The sequence below is a fragment of the Salvelinus sp. IW2-2015 genome, linkage group LG4q.1:29 (assembly GCF_002910315.2).
Source record: "Salvelinus sp. IW2-2015 linkage group LG4q.1:29, ASM291031v2, whole genome shotgun sequence".
Classification (NCBI taxonomy): domain Eukaryota; kingdom Metazoa; phylum Chordata; class Actinopteri; order Salmoniformes; family Salmonidae; genus Salvelinus; species Salvelinus sp. IW2-2015.
In genome coordinates this window covers 28104336-28124202 of record NC_036842.1, presented here as the reverse complement: position 1 = coordinate 28124202, position 19867 = coordinate 28104336, and the positions used below count along the sequence as shown (strand labels likewise).

General features: G+C 43.6%; 2 protein-coding genes across 4 annotated transcripts in view; one reads left to right on the top strand and one right to left on the bottom strand.

Moving 5' to 3' along the window:
• The window catches only part of LOC111961773 (transcription factor 7-like 1-B), a 29190-nt gene extending 15889 nt beyond the window's left edge, over positions 1-13301 (top strand). For 2 of the 3 annotated variants that reach the window (XM_023984298.3, XM_023984297.3), the window contains exons 4-12: positions 9587-9670; positions 10320-10437; positions 10600-10693; positions 10831-10917; positions 11059-11175; positions 11262-11427; positions 11566-11673; positions 11757-11844; positions 11968-13301. In XM_023984298.3, the coding sequence (XP_023840066.1) occupies positions 9587-9670; positions 10320-10437; positions 10600-10693; positions 10831-10917; positions 11059-11175; positions 11262-11427; positions 11566-11673; positions 11757-11844; positions 11968-12548 (1443 nt within the window). In that variant the 3' untranslated portion in view covers positions 12549-13301. The remainder of the gene's footprint in view (positions 1-9586; positions 9671-10319; positions 10438-10599; positions 10694-10830; positions 10918-11058; positions 11176-11261; positions 11428-11565; positions 11674-11756; positions 11845-11967) is intronic. The other variant, XM_023984299.3, reaches the window with a different exon arrangement.
• A 1986-nt stretch (positions 13302-15287) lies between these two features.
• Positions 15288-19148, bottom strand: LOC111961772 (caspase-7-like). Its single transcript, XM_023984296.2, has 3 exons — positions 18317-19148; positions 16829-16992; positions 15288-16724 (listed from the first exon to the last, which is right to left on the bottom strand). Exons 1-3 carry the CDS (start codon positions 18552-18554, stop codon positions 16275-16277), a joined length of 852 nt encoding a protein of 283 aa, XP_023840064.1. The 5' UTR covers positions 18555-19148; the 3' UTR covers positions 15288-16274.
• Positions 19149-19867: the final 719 nt, after the last annotated feature.

Genomic DNA, 19867 nt, shown 5'->3' with positions numbered 1-19867 from the left:
GTACCCTCTGAGAATAACATTGATGGATACACTGATACAGTGACTGAGTTTCTCATGAAGTGTATAGGAGATGTTGTACCCACTCTGACTATTTAAACCTACCCTAACCAGAAACCGTGGATAGATGGAAGCATTTGTGCAAAACTGAATGCGTGAACCACTGCATTTACTCATGTCAAGGTGACTGGGAATATGGCCAAATACAAACAGTGTAGTTATTCCCTCCGTAAGGCAATCAAACAGGCAAAACGTCAGTATAGAGACAGTGGAGTCGCAATTCAACACAAGACGTATTTGGCAGGGTCTACAGACAATCACGGACAACAAAGGGGAAACCAGCCTAGTCACGGACACCGACGTCTTGCGGACAAGCTAAACACCTTCGCCTGCATTGAGGACAACACAGTGCCACAAAAGCGGCCCGCTACCAAGGAATGTGGGCTCTCCTTCTCTGTGGCCAACGTAAGACATTTTAAGCTTGTTAACCCTCGCAAGGCTGCTGGCCCAGACGGCATCCCTAGCCGCATCAGAGCATGCGCAGACCAGCTGGCTGGTGTGTTTACGGACATATTCAATCTCTCCCTATCCCAGTCTGCTGTCCCCACATGCTTCAAGATGGCCACCATTGTTCCTGTACCCAAGAAAGCAAAGGTAACGACTAAATGACTATTGCCACGTAGCACTCACTTCTGTCATCATGAAGTGCTTTGAGAGACTAGTCAAGGATCATATCACCTCAACCATTACCTGACACCCTAAACCACTACTTAAATAATGGGAACTAGTCCCTTTAATAATGTTTACTTATTTTGCATTACTCATCTCTTATGTACAGTTGATGTCGGAAGTTTACATACACCTTAGCCAAATACATTTAAACTCAGTTTTTCACAATTCCAGACATTTAATCCTAGTAAAAATTCCATGTCTTAGGTCAGTTAGGATCACCACTTTATTTGAAGAATGTGAAATGTCAGAATAATAGTAGAGACAATGATTTATTTCAGCTTTTATTTATTTCGTCAAATTCCCAGTGGGTCAGTAGTTTACATACTCAATTAGTATTTGGTAGCATTGCCTTTAAATTGTTTAACTTGGGTCAAATGGCCCATTCCTCCTGACAGAGCTGGTGTAACGGAGTCAGGTTTATAGGCCTCCTTGCTCGCACATGCTTTTTCAGTTCTGCCCACAAATGTTCTATAGGATTGAGGTAAGGGCTTTGTGATGGCCACTCCAATGCCTTGACTTTGTTGTCCTTAACTTCTTATGGCTGAAGGGGCAGTATTGAGTAGCTTGGATGAAAGGTGCACAGAGGTGCCCGTATTAAACGGCCTGCTCCTCATTCCCAGTTGCTAATATATGCATATTATTATTCATATTGGATAGAAAACACTCTGAAGTTTCTAAAACTGTTTGAATTAATGTCTGTGAGTATAACAGAACTCACATGGCAGGCAAAAAACCTGAGAAGTTCCACTTCCTGTTTGTATTTTTTCTGGGGGTGCCAATTTTCAACCAAGCTCTCATTGAAATCACAGCGAGTCATTGATGAGTTTTCACTTCCTATGGCTTCCACTAGATGTCAACAGTCAATATAACTTTGTCTGATGAATCTAATGTGAAGGGGGGCCGAAGGAGACAGGAATGAGTAATCACTTCCACGGGCTGATCACGCATTCACCATGCGCCTCCACATGAGGAGGACCTCCGTTTCACCGCTCTTCTGAAGTCAATTTAATTTTCCGGTTGGAACGTTATTCAAGATGTATGTTAACAACATTCTAAAGATTGATTCAGTACATCGTTTGACATGTTTCTACTGACAGTTACGGATTTTTGGGACATTTCGTCACGTTATAGTGGAGGCGCTTTGTGACTTTGGAATTGTTTACCAAACGCGCTAACCAAAGTAGCTAATTTGACATAAATAACGGACATTAACAAACAAATCAAGCATTTATTGTGGACCTGGGATTCCTAGGACTGCATTCTGATGAATTCATCAAAGGTAAGGAAACATTTATCATGTATTTTCTGGTTTCTGTTGAGTCCAACATGGCGGCTAATTTGGCTATTGTTCTGAGCTCCGTCTCAGATTATTGCATGGTTTATTTTTTCGTAAAGTTTTTTGGAAATCTGACACCGGTTGAATTAAGGAGAGGTATATCTATAATTCCATGTGTATAACTTGTATTATCATCATCATATATTTATGATGAGTGTTTCTGTTGAAACGATGTGGCTATGTAAAGTCACTTGATGTTTTTGCAACTAGTGAATCTAGTCGCGTCAATGTAAACTCAGATTTTTTTATATTAATATGAACTTAATAAAACAAAACATGCATGTATTGTGTAACATGAAGTCCTATGAGTGTCATCTGATGAAAATAATCAAAGGTTAGTGATTCATTTTATCTCTATTTCTAGTTTTTGTGAAAGCTATCTTTCGCTGGGAAAATGGCTGCTTATTGTGGTTTTGTGGTGACCTAACATAATCGTTTSTAGTGCTTTCGCTGAAAAGCCTATTTGAAATCGGACACTTTGGTGGGATTAACAACAAGATTACCTTTTAAAATGATATAAGACACATGAATGTCTGAGGAATTTTAATTATGAGATTTCTGTTTTTTGAATTTGGCGCCCTGCACTTTTTTTGTTTTTGTGATATCGATCCCGTTACCGGGATTGCAGCCATAAGAAGTTTTAAGCCATTTTGCTACAACTTTGGAAGTATGCTTGGGGTCATTGTTCATTTGGAAGACCCATTTGCAACCAATCTTTAACTTCCTGACTGATGTCTTGAGATGTTGCTTCAATATATGCACATCATTTTCCTCCCTCATGATGCCATCTATTTTGTAAAGTGCCTCCTGCAGCAAAGCACCCCCACAACATGATACTGCCACCCCCGTGCTTCACGGTTGGGATGGTTTACTTCACGGTTGGGATGGTGTTCTTCGGCTTGCAAGCATCCCCCTTTTTACTCCGAATATAACGATGGTCATTATGGCCAAACAGTTCTATTTTTGTTTCATCAGACCAAAGGACATTTCTCCAGAAAGTACGATCTTTGTCCCCATGTGCAGTTGCAAACCGTAGTCTGGCTTTTTTATGTCGGTTTTGGTGCAGTGGCTTCTTCCTTGTTGAGCGACCTTTCAGGTTATGTCGATATGACCTGTTTTACTGTGGATATAGATACTTTTGTACCTGTTTCCTCCAGCATCTTCACAAGGTCCTTTGCTGTTGTTCTGTGATTGATTTTCACTTTTCGCACCAAAGTACGTTCATCTCTAGGAGACAGAACGCGTCTCCTTCCTGAGCGGTATGACGGCTGCGTGGTCCCATGGTGTTTATACTTGCGTACTATTGTTTGTACAGATGAACATGGTACCTTCAGGTGTTTGGAAATTGCTCCCAAGGATGAACCAGACTTGTGGAGGTCTACAATTTTCTTTCTGAGGTCTTGGCTGATTTCTTTTGATTTTCCCATGATGTCAAGCAAAGAGGCACTGAGTTTGAAGGTAGGCCTTGAAATACATCCACAGGTACACTTCCAATTGACTCAAATGATGTCAATTAGCCTATCAGAAGCTTCTAAAGCCATGACATCATTTTTTTGAATTTTCCAAGCTGTTTAAAGGCACAGTCAACTTAGTGTATGTAACTTCTGACCCACTGGAATTGTGATACAGTGAATTATAAGTGAAATAATGTCTGTAAACAATTGTTGGGAAAATTACTTGTGTCGCGCACAAAGTAGATGTCCTAACCGACTTGCCAAAACTATAGTTTGTTTGCAAGAAATTTGTGGAGTGGTTGAAAAACAAGTCTTTATGACTCCAACCTAAGTGTATGTAAACTTCTGACTTCAACTGTATATACTGTATTCTATTCTACTGTATCTTAGTCTATGCCGCTCCGACATTACTCGTCCAAATATTTTTTTATTCTTAATTACTTTGGATTTGACTGTATTGTTGTGAAATTGTTAGATTTTACTTGTTATATATTACTTTACTGTTGGCGCTAGAAACGCAAGCATTCCGCTACACCCGCCATAACATCGGTTAAACATGTGTATTTTACCAATAACATTTTATTTGGTTTAGCTGAACCATAGCATACCATCTATCCTCACAGAAATATGGACCAAAAACTCTAGGGGTGAAATCAGATTCAGTCACAAAAGGAGATATCTCCTCTCCAGGACTGGAAGTAAAACTTTTATATAATTTCAGCCAGTAATTTTGAAAGTGGTGCTCACGAGCCAAAATGGGTCCCGTAAAAAAAAAAGTACTACATCTGTTTCGTATGATGTTACGTCCTGCTATGATTATTATTTATAATAACATATCATACTGACAATTTTTTTAAAGTGTACAATATGTTGCAAATTTGTTGTGCTTAAGATCCCGGGCTGCATCTTTAAGTCTAGCTCTCCAGGACCAGGGAAACCCGAAAAGCTGTTTCCCATGGATACTGTAAACCCAGGGAGGGTTGTTCAGGAACCCTTTCCCCTTTTAACATGCACCCTTTTTCCCTTATTTTTCTTTCCTTCTCCATTTTCTCCCCATTTTTCATGGTATCCAATTGGTAGTTAGTCTTGTTCCATCGCTGCAACTCCCGTACGGACTCGGGAGAGGCGAAGGTCGAGAGCCGTGCGTCCTCCGAAACACAACCCAGCCAAACCGCACTGCTTCTTGACAATGCCCACTTAACCCGGAAGCCAGCTGCACCAATGTGTCGGAGGAAACACTGTACACCTGGTGATCGTGTCAGCGTGCATTGCGCCTGGCCCGCCACAGGAGTCGCTAGAGCGCGAAGGGACAATAACTTCCCTGCTGGCCAGCGTCCACTCTTCTGGGAAGGGTTCCCACTAGATGTTGGAACATTGCTGCGGGGACTTGCTTCCATTCAGCCATGAGAGCATTAGTGATTCATCACGCCAAAGAACGCGTTTCCACTGCTCCAGAGTCCAATGGCGGTGTGCTTTACACCACTCCAGCTGACGCTTGGCACTTTGTATGGTCTTCTTAGACTTGTGTGCGGCTGCTCGGCCATGGAAACACATTTCATGAAGCTCCTTACGAACATTTATTGTGCTGATGTTGCTTCCAGAGGCAGTTTGGAACTTGGCAGTCAGTGCTGCAACCAAGGACAGACGATTTTTACGCGCTTCGTCACTCGTTTGTTCCTTTCTGTGAGCTTGTGTGGTCTACCACTGAGCCATTGTTGCTCCTAGATGTTTCCACTTCACAATAACAGCACTTACAGTTGACCGGGGCAGCTCTAGCAGTGCAGACATTTGGAAACGGGGCATCCTATGACTGCTACGCTGAAAGTCACTGAGCTCTTCAGTAAGGCCATTCTACTGTCAATGTTTGTTTATAGAAATTGCATGGCTGTGTGCTCGATTTTAAACGCCTGTCAGCAACTGGTGTGGCTGAAATAGCAGAGTCCGCTAATTTGAAGGGGTGTCCACATACTTTTGTGTATATATAGTGTACCTTCGACCTTCATTTGAAAAGAACTTCGCTTGGAAAACAATAAAAAGCGGCAGTAGTACTGTTTGTCCGTCTTGAGACACCGTGGCCAGTATACACTTCCTCAAAATAATTAGACTAAGAACTCGGAATCTGTCATGAATTGTGATGTTTTTGCTGAGGAGATCTTAGTCACTCAATGTTAGATTTAACTTCCGTGTTTGGTGAAGTGAAGAAATGAGCATGAAAACGAGTCATGTCTCGTTGAATGATGACAAACACTTCATTGAGGAGTCCCTACTGTTGACCAATCACCAACGAAGGGGCATAGACTTTGGCTTGCCTCGAGGGAAAAATTCTTGCCTGATGCCAAAACGTCACAAAATGTCGTCATAATATATGCATAAACTGTTTCGGATGGGAAGCTTGCAGAAGCCTTTAGAGTTAGGCAGGAGATGTGAAGATGGCGCCGAAGAACATGGCTGACGTTTTACATTCTCCCAACCAATTCTGCAATTTATCTTATTTTTTAACTTATTAGGCAACAACACATCTGCCACGCTGATCCTTAACACTGGGGCCCCTCAGGGGTGTGTACTTAGTCCCCTCCTGTATTCCCTCTTCACCCACGACTGCGTGGCCAAACACGACTCCAACACCATTGTTAAGTTTGCTGACGACACAACAGTGGTAGGCCTGATCACCGACAACGATATGAGAGCCTATAGGGAGGAGGTCAGAGAACTGGCAGTGTGGTGCCAGGACAACAACCTCTCCCTCAATGTGAGAAAGATAGTGAAGAGGCGACTCCGGGATGCTGGCCTTCTAGGCAGAGTTGCAAAGAAAAAGCCATATCTCAGACTGGCCAATAAAAATAAAAGATTAAGATGGGCAAAAAAGAACAGACACTGGACAGCGGGATTCTGGCCTTCTAGGCAGAGTTCCTGAGTCGCCTCTTCACTGTTGACGTTGAGACTGGTGTATTGCGGGTACTATTTAATGAAGCTGCCAGTTGAGGACTTGTGAGGCGTCTGTTTCTCAAACTAGACACTCTAATGTACTTGTCCTCTTGCTCAGTTGTGAACCAGGGTCTCCCGCTCCTCCTCCTTTTCTGGTTAGTGCCAGTTTGCGCTGTTCTGTGAAGGGAGTAGTACACAGCGTTGTACGAGATCTTCAGTTTCTTGGCAATGTCTCGCCTGGAATAGCCTTCATTTCTCAGAACAAGAATAGACTGATGAGTTTCAGAAGAAAGTTCTTTGTTTCTGGCCATTTTGAGCCTGTAAACGAACCCACAAATGCTGATGCTCCAGATACTCAACTAGTCTAAAGAAGGCCAGTTTTATTGCTGCTTTAATCAGCACAACAGTTTTCAGCTGTGCTAACATAATTGCAAAAGGGTTTTCTCATGATCAATTAGCCGTTTAAAATGATAAACTTGGATTAGCTAACACAACGTGCCATTGGAACACAGAAGTGATGGTTGCTGATAATGGGCCTCTGTAGATATTCCATAAAACATCAGCTGTTTCCAGCTACAATAGTCATTTACAACATTAACAATGTCTACACTGTATTTCTGATCAATTTGGTTTATTTAATGGACAAAAATGTGCTTTCTTTCAAAAACAAGGACATTTCTAAGTGACCTCAAACTTTGGAGTTTTATATATTTTTTACCTAACTAGTTTGCAGAGAGAAACTGACGTGGACTTAAATTCCTTTGTTTCTCTCGCTGAACTTCAAAAAGGATTCTGTTGTATTCTGCAATCAAATGTTTTTGCAACATACAAAGAAAGCTAAATGATGCTACCTACTGCTGTTTACAGCTTTTTATTTATTGTGAATAGTGTTTACAAAACTGCTTATGAAACCTATTATGCTAAATGAAGGAGGGTGGGGGGTGTTGGTTTGTGTCTTGGTGTTTTATAAGAAGCAGTATGTTTAGCCTCCAGCTGTGCAGTGACTTCATGATAGAGCAGCTAACTCCTTATTGTTCAGGGATAAAGAAAAAGAGAAAGGGAGAGTGTGTGTATATATGTGTAGGCTTCATCAGTATGGTATTTCTAACAGCTGGTTTCAGTTAGAGCTACAGCCAGAACTTCCTGGGCTTGGTGCTGTGTGTGTGTGTGTGTGTGTGTGTGTGTGTGTGTGTGTGTGTGTGTGTGTGTGTGTGTGTGTGTGTGTGTGTGTGTGTGGTAACAATAGAGAGTATGGAGGAAGAGCTGCTCAGCCTCTCACACACTTTCTCTCCTTGTGCAGTGAACACACACTCCCTGCACAGGCAAACACTTATTATGTTCTTGTGGTCCTCATTATTTTTGTTTTATTTGACCTGCTACACAATGGGACCCTTATTGTGTGTGCTATGTTAGTTTTTTCCTCAACTGTAGTCAGCGACTCAATGTAGCATGTTGGTATGCTATGAACAAAAATAACATTTTGTGATGGCGAATTCATCAGTGACCCCTCATAATCACAACACAAGGAGTTCTACTATGACTTTGGAAGTGCAAGGCTGGACGAACCAAGTTTCGGGCCCTGGGATGGAACATTTTAAAGGCCCATCTCTTGGAAATGGAGAGAACGTTAAACAAATGTTCTGCAATTCTACACATTTTATCATGGGGCAGAGAGAGAACTTTGCAGTTTTAAAGTTTAAATTGTAGTACATTTATGCCTGTAATTTTTGCATACCAATATCCATCCCAGGCCCAGGTGGCCAAGGTTTACACAAACTGTAGATTAATAATATTGTATTACACTCTCTAAACTTATTCCACGGAGCCCTTGGCCAACATTTGTTTGATCTGTTAGTAATATTAATTCTAAAAATAATCTACTCCCTGCAGTACATCCGCAGTCATCCCTGTCAACTTTGAGAACCCCTGCATTATACCCGTCACACACGTTCTCTCCCCCTCTATGGCACATCTTACTACTCCTCTCTCGACCTCTAGGTCACTTTCCACCTCAAGATTCTTGTCCCTACACAGATACTAGACCTCTCTACTCCTGCAAATTGCCATGTCCATTTTTAGCCCCCTCGCTTATCCCTTCTTCCTTCCTGTCTCACTTCCTTTGAGTGGAGACTGACCCCTGAGCTGTTGTGGTTTACGTCAGTGTTTCCCTTATATGCATTTAGCAGTGGTGCACTGCCGCTGCTAAATTGTGGCCAGGGTTTCGGGAAGGTAAAACATTTTCAGTGGAAGCTTAAACGGCTAAAACCAGATATAAAGTATGTAGAAAAGATTGAGAGCAATACAGTTTTTAAAATTAGATTATATTTGAGAACTAACAATCACCAAAATAAAAACTACAGTCAGGGAGAATCTGAAATTCCAAAAATGTCACGGCATGGGCCCCACATTGATTTGTTTCAGTAACTCAGATAGCATAAGAGCAAGGCATAAGCCATGACCATTGCAGAATTGCAGGAGATTAGCTTTGAAACTGCAATTTGTCTCTTAGCCCCCATGACAAATGTATAAAATTGCAGGAAACAAGCTTCAAAACTGTAAAATATTCTATCTTCCTCATGGTAAAATGTGTATAATTGCAGGAAATTGGTTTTAAAATAAAGTTGAAATAAAAACACATTTTATTTTAGTCCGCAGCCAAGAGGGCCTCTAAAACTGCACCATTGCCCATGCCCATGCCCACTACCACTCCACCCCTTCCACCCCGCTAAATTTGCCACGGCTGCAGAAAAAAAATCCTAGGGGAAACACTATGTTTAAGCGCTGGCTTTTCTAAAAGCAACCGTTCCCACACATAAACCCTAATGTAGAGAGACGTGCAGCTGGGGCCTGACTGATACACTCACCACATAGGGGGGGTGTGTGTGTGTCTGTCTGCATACATTAATCTGACCCAGACCCATGTGGAGAGTCATCGGAATTCACTCTCTCAACCTCTCACACTCTGTAACACACACACACCTATTGCACACACATCCTCCCTCGTACGTCCCTCCACAGACACCCCTCTTCATACCTGTTTCACGATATGTCATATTTGTCCATTAAATCTTTTTTAATATGTAGTGCATGCAAACAATGAATCAGTCGTATGTTTTAAATCACTTTCGCTCGCTCTCTCTAGTATCTACAGATGAAGTGGCCCATGCTGGATGTTCCTGGAACTTCTGCTTTAAAAGACCCTCGCTCTCCCTCCCCTGCTCACATGGTGAGTGTGTGTGCACTACAGTCTAGTGACTGTGCAGTGACATCACTTGCCCTGACACATAACATGTAAAAGGACAACTGTACGTAGCAAGTAAGCTTCTAGCTACATACTTTACTGAAGTACCTTGTTTGTATTACAAAACTTACCGTGGTTAGTTTCCCTGCTCTGCTACTATCAGCCATTTAGCATGTCTCCTGGAATATCCACACATGGCACTCGGGTGACCTGAATTGCGTCCTCCCTCACCCTCTCCATGCTCACTCACACACACACCCTCCTGACCTCCCTCAAACCTGCTGTAGACAGACACTAGCAGGAATGTTAAAGCTGAATGGTGTTAATCCGTCCAGAGACAATGAGGACTTTAGCACCTCCGGGTGGTGTGTGTAGCGATGGCTGTGTGTGTTCTGATACAGAGACCAGGACTGCGCGTGTGTATGAGATGAGTGTGTGTATGTAACGGAGTGTGTGTTGGGTATCTGAGGATATCCCTGAAGACCTGGTGGAGGACTCGCTCCCTCTCACTGATACAGCCAGTCAGCCCAGAAACAACCCCAGGCCCTAGGGCCAAGGCTCATGTCGATTTGAAAGCATTGTATAGCTGTTCCAAATCTAATCCCTCTCTATCTCCCTCTCTTTCTCTCTCTAGTCCAATAAGGTACCAGTGGTGCAGCATAGTCATCTGTCCCCCTTCTCCCCACTCCTGTCCTACAGTCCAGACCCCTTCCCCCCACGGACACCCCCTCCTCACCTCTCAGCTGACACGGGTATGAAAGTTCCTCTCCTCTCTCATCCCTCTTTCTGCTTTTGTCTGGAATACTCAGTATTAATGTTGAATCCTAGGTGATTCACATTTTACGTTTGATATCTGTCAGATGACACTTGTTGCTATATAACAACAGATTTATATGTTGCTCTCCCCTCTCCAGGTCTTCCCCCCACCCCCCACCCAGCAGAGCTCTCTCCTTACTACCCTCTCTCTCCTGGAGGCATGGAACACATGACACACCCGCTGAGCTGGCTGTGAGTCACACACACGCCCATTCAAACTCTCATGATAAATACAATAATGGTTTAGTTTATTTTGCCAACATTTTTTAGCACAACATATGCTATTACAAAAGTGACACTGTTACCCCTCCCTCGTTTTCTGTCTCCAGGCAGGGCCAGTCCATGTACGGTATTCCAGTGGGGGGGTTTAGACCATCCTACCCTGCAGCTCTCGCCTTGAACTCTTCCATGTCCAGGTACAGCTCACCTAATCACTTACACACATCCACGTATCACTCCTCTGGAGACTACATACTGTGAAGACTGTACTTCTGTAAAGATTGCAAACATGTCATTTAATTGTTATTTATGTTTGTGGTATGGTGTGTGTTTGACAGCTTTGTGTCCAGTCGTTTCTCACCCCACATGGTCCCGCCTCCCCAGACGTCAGTCCCCCACCCTGCCATCGTTTCCACGGCGATCAAACAGGAACCGAGAGATGGCAACCAGCACGGGTACGTACACACACAGCTCTTTAAACCACACACCTTTCTCACACCCCTGTTGCTGACTCCGTAACTCTGTGCTGTGTTGTGTGTAGGAGGTGTGCTGTGTCTATGGGGGACAGAGAGAAGGAGGAGAAGAAGCCTCACGTGAAGAAGCCTCTGAATGCCTTTATGCTGTACATGAAGGAGCAGAGACCCAAGGTGGTGGCTGAGTGCACCCTGAAGGAGAGCGCTGCCATCAACCAGATTCTGGGACGCAGGGTGAGTGGCAGTGTGTGTGTATGCGTGCTCACAAACGGTCATTGTTTGTATGATGTGTGCGTTCATGCTGAACGTTGTGGTCAATGCCCTATGCTCCAGAAGGGAGTGTGTGTGTTAACCCTGTGTGTCTGTCTACAGTGGCACACTCTGTCTCGTGAGGAGCAGTCTAAGTACTATGATATGGCCCGCAAGGAGAGACAGCTACACTCCCAACTCTACCCTGGATGGTCAGCTAGAGACAACTACGTAAGTAGTAATTATTTAGTAGTGATTTGATTGGTTGCTGTGTGGTGGTGGAGGATGTGATGTGATTTTGTGTGTGTGTGCAGGGGAAGAGGAAGAAAAGGAAGAGAGATGGCAGGCCAGAGACTGCTCCAGAGGGACAGATGACACACCCCCAGTCAGCTGCTCCAGAGGGTAAGAACCACCTAATACATTCAAGATCAGAGCAATATGAGAAGTGACCTACTCTGTTCTACTTAATGACATGACTGCAAAGTAACAGCAAGACTGATCAGTGTGTTTTTATTTTGTCTATAGAGCACTTCTCCGCGCAGCTCAAGAAGTCGTGTGTGTCCTATGGAACTCAGGAGAGACCCAGTGTGTCTCACACACACCTGACACACACACACCTGTCCCAGGCTAGTCCCGCCTCCTCTCTGGACTCTCCAGCCACGCCCACCACTGCTCTGGCCTCCCCTGCCGCTCCCGCACCCACACACACCGAACACACACACTCACACTCCGAGCACACACATCCTGAGCAGGTCCAGCCCCTCTCCCTCACCACCAAACCCCCTCGTCTGCAGTCACACAGGGACACACACGGTCAGGCTTACACCCACATCCAGTCTCACACACATTCACATTTATTAACTCACACACACCTCCCCCCGCCCCCTACCCCCAATACCTCTTCATCTTCATCCCCCTCCTCTCATCCCCCATTTTCTCTCCACATGAGCTCATCCAGCAAACAGACTCCACCACTTCTGTCTCGACCAATCCCCTTTGCCTCTGGCTTAGCTCCTCCCACCTCTATCCACCAATCAACAATGAGCTCCCATCATGCCATGCTCCAGTCCCAGCCACTCTCCCTCGTCACTAGAAATAATAATTAAAACCCAAAGACGCTAACCACAGATCTATGATCAGATTCCTCTAAGGCCAGCCGTAACCTTAAGCATTACACTACCCCTAACCACAGATACCTCTAAACCCTGTCTAATCATGGGTGGGATGAAAAAATATCTGACCCCCTATCAGTGTGTTGGAGAGTCCTCTCTACTCTGTGGGCAGGGGTGAACAACTCCTTGAGGGCTACATGATGCTCCAGCCTAGCACCACACACAATTTAAATAGTGTTTGAATAGAGGTTTAAATGAAGATCATTATTCATTGATTAGCGGAATCATGTTAGTGCTGGGCTGGGGGGGAAAAGCCTGCAACACCCACTGTTGCTTTAGGATTAGGGTCAATTTCTTCCTACTTTTTTATTGTTTTTTTTTGTCTGTAAATAAACTTTTTTAACCTTTTATAGATATTAGACCTAGTTTTATATTAGTATGAAAAGGAAACAATTATTGGTCAATATTTGACCACACCTCTTTTAACTTGGCTTCATGTAACTACATTTTTTTGTCAAATGGTATTGCAACATCCTACCTTTTTTTTGTATTAATTTGTCCAATTTGCTACTTGTATAAAATACAAAAAAGTAAAGGTACATTTTTTAAGAAAAATAGATCAATGTACGTTTCAGTCTTTGTGGTAGTAATGTGTGTAGATCTGGTTTCCCTCCCTCCCCTATTCTTTTATAACCCCCCATATGACCCATATGAGTCTTGATAATAAACATCTACTTATTTCTGAAACGTGTCTGTTCCTGTGTTGTCTTGCCTTTGGTAGCATAGTCTTTCTAATTAACACACTGCATCTTCAATGGATCTCATCATCGAAGGTGAGTGTTTCCTATGAACCTCAATGTTTGACCAGCACAAATAAAATGTGCGTGCTTAGTCCCCTCCTGTTCACCCATGACTGAGTGGCCAAGCACGACTACAAAACCAAGTTGGCTGGCGATAATGGTGGTAGGCCTGATCACCGACAACGATGAGACAGCCTATAGGGAGGAGGTCAGAGACGCCAGGATAACAATCTCAATGTGAGCAAGACAAAGGAGATGATCGTGGACTACAGGAAAAGGATGGCCGAACACACCCCCATTCACATCGACGGGGCTGTAGTGGAGCGGCTTATGTTCCTTGGTGTCCACATCACCAACAAACTATCATGGTCCAAACACCAAGACAGTTGTGAAGAGGGCACGACAGCGCCTTTTCCCCCTCAGGAGACTGAAAAGATTTGGCATGGGTCCCCAAATCCTTAAGTTCTACAGCTGTACCATCGAGAGCATCCTGACCGGTTGCATCACCGCCTGTTATGGCATCTGACCGTAAGGCGCTACAGAGGGTAGTGCGTTCAGCCCAGTACATCACTGGGGCCAAGCTTCCTGACATCCAGGACCTATATACTAGGCGTTGTCAGAGGAAGGCCCAAAAAATTGTCAGACTCCAATCGCCCAAGTAATGCTGTTCTCTCTGCTACTGCATGGCTAACGGTACCGGAGTGCCAAGTCTAGGTCCCAAAAGGGTCCTTAACAGCTTCTACCCCAAAGCCATAAGACTGCTGAACAATTAATCAAATGGACACCCAGACTTTTTACATTGACACCTCCGCCCCCTTTGTTTTTACACTGCTGCTACTCACTGTTTATTTTATATGCATAGTCACTTTACCCCTACCTAAATGTACTTATTTTTTATTTTTTTTACTTTAGTTTATTTAGTAAATATTTTCTTAACCAAAAATGTAGTTCAAGAAATTAAGGGCTTGTAAGGTCTACACCATTTGTTTTTGGCGCTTGTGACAAGTAACATTTGATTTGGATTTGATTTAGATATGATCTGTTCAAGAACAAGTTTCCCCAACTCGACCTTTATTACTACAATAAAGTGCACAGTCACTGATCTAATCGTCTTACAATCGGAACAAGGCTGAACTTGGGTATTTGGCACGCAGACGTCGTGTGTCTGTACTAGCCCTGGGTAAACTCAGAGCAGGTAATTTAGGGGTTAAGAGCAAGTAACTAAATGGTTGCTGGTTCGAATCCCCGACCATGTAAAACATATGTTGATGTGCCCTTGAGCAAGGCACTTAACCATAACTGCTCCTGTAAGTCCTGGATAAGAGCGTCGGCTCAATGGCTAAAATGTAAATGCATAGGTGTATGGTATCAGTTGCTCTACTAAATTTAATCAGCTGGTTGAAGGAACTCCCAGGTTAATGATTAAACATGTAACTCTTATGGTCATGACCTCAGAGTTCCTCAGCAGAGAGTCCGTCTTACGGGTGGCAGGGTAGCCTGGTGGTTAGAGCGTTGGACTAGTAACCGAAAGGTTGCAAGTTCAAATCCCCGAGCTGACAAGGTGCAAATCTGTCGTTCTGCCCCTGAACAGGCAGTTAACCCACTGTTCCTAGGCCGTCATTGAAAATCAGAATTTGTTCTTAACTGACTTGCCTAGTTAAATAAATAAAAATATTTTTTTAAATTACTGTAAATGAGTCTTGAGAGCGGAAAGTGATAGTGCTGAGAAGTACATTTGTATCAGTAATGAATCAGATGTGTTTATGAGGTGGTTTATCAGTGTGCTTTGTTTGTGGTAGGTAATTATGTGCCAGAGTGTATCAGGTGACAGGCGTTCATGTTATGTGTTCTTCTTTCCCTGTCTTGTCTGTCTGGGGAAAGGCCTGTAGTCCTTCTCACAGCTCAGTATGTGGGTTCAAAGAGTAAAGATACAATCCAGCAATCTTTTTACTTTTCCTGTTGGAAAAACAATATCCCACTTATACAGTAATATACACGCACTTAAGGGTAAAAAAAGAACACGTTTTTAGCAACAACAAAAAATTACACAAGTTCAAACTTCTTGGAGTCAGCCATTCAAGGAGTTGGTCTGATGGACTCCCCCATACTTGCGGGAACAATAGTTGAGAAATAGAGAACCCCACTTGTGCCATGTCATGAGGATACCTGGGCCACTTATTGAGATGTTCCTTTTGTTTAAGTAAATGAGGTGAAAAGGAGACTATAGTGTGACTTTAATCTTTTAGTCTACCTGGACTGGTGTTCCTCCTACAGCACTCAAATCTGAGCCTGCTGGTGCACTGATCTGGCGTAAAGCTGTGTCTTCTTCAACTTACTCTCCATCTCACTGTACCAGTCAGAGCGCTACAACTTAGTCATGTATTGTCTCAGTTAAAATACTAAAAACACCTTGAACATTATATTTATCAAAGCAATGAATGAAAAAAGATATTGTCACACGCAAAGTCGTTTTTAACACACTCAACATTGAGCATGCGTGTTCAACTTACATTTAATGGTTTCAAATAGAAGCAGAAGCTTAGCCATAGGTTGCCATTTGAATTAAAGAAATAGACTCAAGTAACATAGTATACCGTTCATTATCTATAATATTTTAAGATGCATCAGTTGTCTGTAAAGGAAGACGCCATAATCATCTACTCTGAGGTGAAACCATCAACACCTCCAGATCTGTTCCTTTATCCACATATCTGATCTTCACAATGTTCTGTTTCTATTATGCACACGAACATGCACACAAGTAACAGAGTGGAAATTCTGTCCCAACCTTTGCACGAACTCACAACCCTCTGGCTAACAACACATTGAAAATCATCCGTACTAATGTAGCTGACAGAGCAAGTCTACCCTATCAATCTGTGAGCGACAAGTGTCTTTAGATCTCACAAAGACTTTGGGTTTAGCTTATAGATGGTTTGCGAGGTCTGTTGTACTCTGGGTTGACCAATGTCGTTGCAGAAAGCCCATTGGCCCCGCCCTCCTTCCCGCGCTCGGCGAATGGGAACACCTCTCTGGTCAGTCTCGATACGAAGCAAGGCATTTCCTTCTTCCCCCCCAGCAGACGACCTTTGGCCTGGAAGCCAAAGGCTACACGGTGGGAGAGGCGTGTCAGGAGGCGTGTCAGCTCCAAGGCCCTGCCCCCTTCCTCCTCCAATAGGATGCAGAGTGTCTGGAGGAAGACAGCACCCAGAGGGTGCATGAAGGCCCCGTAACCTGGCGTGGTGGCGTACATCACCGCTGTATCCATGGGGATGGACAGGTACTGAGACAGAGTGTCCTCAGTGACATCACTTCCTGCTGAATCCGTCTCCACTGTCACCCCATCATCCAGCTCACCCCCACGACACGCCTAAGGAGAGAGGGAGAGAGAGAGAGATGATTACTAATGATGATTGTCATATCACTGACTGATTTTTTGTTGTGGATGTGGTGATTGATGATAATGGTACTGACCTGGATAAAGAACAGTTTGGTCTTTCCCTCCATGTGTGAGTTGTTGAAGCAGGAGAAGATGTGGGACAGTCTAACCGGCCTTCCGTCCGCCCCGAACACACAGCCCTCCTCCCCGTGAGACGACAGCACTGCCAGGAAACACTCCTTCACCGGCCGCTCGCTCTCTGCAATCAATCAATTAATGAAATTGTATTCATTTATAAATGTTTTGTCAGAAAGTGCTTTACTGGCCTAGACCCACTAAGAGCTAACAGCAGCACAGTGGCAAGGAAACAGTCCCTAAAAGGAAGAAACCTTGAGAAGAACCAGACTATGGGTCGGCCCATCCCTCTCTGGCTGTACTGGTTAGAAGAAGAAACATTAATATAACATTATCTCCCCTGTTGGGTCATGTGATGATGGTGGTATGCGATTCCTCAGAACAGTTTGCTTTAGTGAAAGATTAGCTTATCCATCTGTGATCCTGTCTGCAGGGCACAGCACGGTGTGTGCATATGTCCGCAGGTATTTGCACAGTAGTTATTAAACAGGTGTGTATAGGACTGTGTCATCCTTTATTACTAGGACATTCTGTCTCGTGAGTGTGCGTGTGTGTGTTTGTGTGTGTCATCATTTCATTCTGTCTGCACGCCATACATACAGTATTTCAAATCTCCTATGATTACTACTGTAAGTAACTGTAAATAACAATGAATGGCAAATAATCTTTCCTCTGCCTCCCCCTGAAGGGGACGAGACAGGTTAAAGAAGGATTTTTAAGCCTTGAGACAATTGAGACATGGATTGTGTGTGTGCCATTCAGAGGGTGAATGGGCAAGACAAGAGATACGATCTGTTAGGAAGGTGTCCTAAATGTTTTGTTTTGTACACTCTGTTTATGTGTGTGTATACACTGACTGTACCAAACACCTTCCTAATATTGAGGTGTGCTCCCCCTTTTGCCCTCAGAAGAGCATCAATTCGTCGGGGAATGGACTCCACAGGGATGCTGGCCCATGTAGACTCCAATTCTTCCCACAGTTTGGTCAAGGTGGGGTCTGGCATCTACTACCATACCCTGTTCAAAAGCACGTAAATCTTTTGTCTTGCCCATTCACCGTCTGAATGGTACATATATACAATCCATGTCTCAGGGCTTAAAATTCCTTCCTAACCTGTCTCCCGTTCATCTACAATGATTGAAGTTGATTTACCTAGGGACATCAATAAGGGATCATAGCTTTCACCTGGATTCACCTGGTCAGTCTATGTCATGGAAAGAATAGGTGTCCTTAATGTTTTGTACACTCAGTGTAGGTTTTCAATTGTTTTGTATTCAGGGCTGCAGTGGACTCTGTGACCGTCCCCTAATTGCTAACATTATGTAAGAACTCTGATACGTTTGATAAAATGGATAAAACCATGATATAAAGTATTTATTATTGTTTTAGAGCTGATGTAGAGCAGGGGTGTGTGTGTATAAGGTATGTGTGTGTCTGTGTGTGTTACCTGTCTTGAAGAGTGTGTACATCTCATGAGAGGTGAGGTCAGTGTGTATGTCCACTCTGTATCCCAGTCTGGTCAGGGTACGGTGGAGTCTTTTGGCGTCTTTCTCTGCCCCCGGCCTCCTGCACAGTGGTACACCGTGGTCAAAGTTCGACACTGCGACCAGGACAGCGCGGTTACACTCCTCATTGCCAGCCTTTGTCCGTCTCCACAGCGCCATTTCCAAAAATCTAGAGACCATTGGTCCAGTTGGTCGCTGCAGTCTGGTACCTCTCAAGGTTTATACCAGTCCCTTTGGAGTATCTACCTATCCCTTGCCTCTGTCGTCTCTGCTTGCTCTCTGGGGGTTTAGGTCGGATTCACTGTCTCTGACAAATGTACTAGTATATTGTGCACAAAGTCCAATGTGATAGAAAGAGCGTAGATCAGAGTGCCGAATGGAGTGACTTCTCTCTTGGGGTCCACCTGAATACACCACCAGCAGGTAACACCCACCTGAATACACCACCAGCAGGTAAATATCCACCTGAATACACAATCAGCAGGTAAAAGCCACCTGAATACACCACCAGCAGGTAAAAGCCACCTGAATACACCACCAGCAGGTAAATATTTACCTGAATACACCACGAGCTGGTAAAAACCACCTGAATACACCACCAGCAGGTAAATATCTACCTGAATGCATCACCAGCAGGTAAATATCCACCTGAATACACCACCAGCAGGTAAAAGCTACCTGAATACACCACCAGCACGTAAATATCCACCTAAGCTGTGTCTCAGCTTCTTTAGAATGTCAGTGTAAAGTCTGTGTGTTTATGAGTCAGGTTCAGGTGTGTATGTATTTATACTGCAGCTGAACACTGTTCCAACTTGCAGACAGATGGGCTACTGCCAATAGCCCTGCCCTTTACACTAACACACCTGGAAGGCCAGAAGCGGTATGTCAGGATCACATGCTGTTGCGTCACAGTATTACCTAACTCTGCTCTTTCTCTGTTTTTCCCTCATTTCCTCCTCCATTCATCTACTATGTTCTTTTCTGTCTGCTGGGAAAGCCATATCAGGGAAACCCGTGTTAGCTCATCTCTGGACTTAACCATATTTCACAACCTATACTATAGCAATGGATAACCAGCTCATCTCATTTGTAAAGCTCTGGATAAGAGCGTCTGCTAAATGACTTAAATGTAAATGTAAAGGGCTTGCTGGGCAGACCGTCATCAATACCTTCACTTTCACAAAGACAGTCTCAAAGTCACATTATATAAATAGGAGTAAGTGGTTCTGAGTAATCACATTACTCAGGGATTGCCAATTTCAGAAAATTTAACCAGCTATATTCACCTACATAACCAGAAAGAAGTAATCAATTCAAGGTTTGTATTTGATTAATAATAATCAAATGCAAGCACTTGAAATGTTCACTGAACAAAAATGTAAGCGCGACATGTAAAGTGTTGGTCCCATGTTTCATGAGCTGAAATAAAAGATCCCAGAAAGCTTATTTCTCTCAAATTTTGTACACACATTTTTTTACATCCCTATTAG

Excerpts from the sequence above, each read along its gene's own strand:
- LOC111961772 (XM_023984296.2), bottom strand. The coding sequence starts at position 18,554 with ATGGTCTCTAGATTTTTGGAAATGGCGCTGTGGAGACGGACAAAGGCT. Across the intron at positions 16,993-18,316 it reads GTACACACTCTTCAAGACAG|AGAGCGAGCGGCCGGTGAAG; the intron begins GTAACACACACA and ends GATTGATTGCAG. Across the intron at positions 16,725-16,828 it reads CCAAACTGTTCTTTATCCAG|GCGTGTCGTGGGGGTGAGCT; the intron begins GTCAGTACCATT and ends CTCTCTCCTTAG.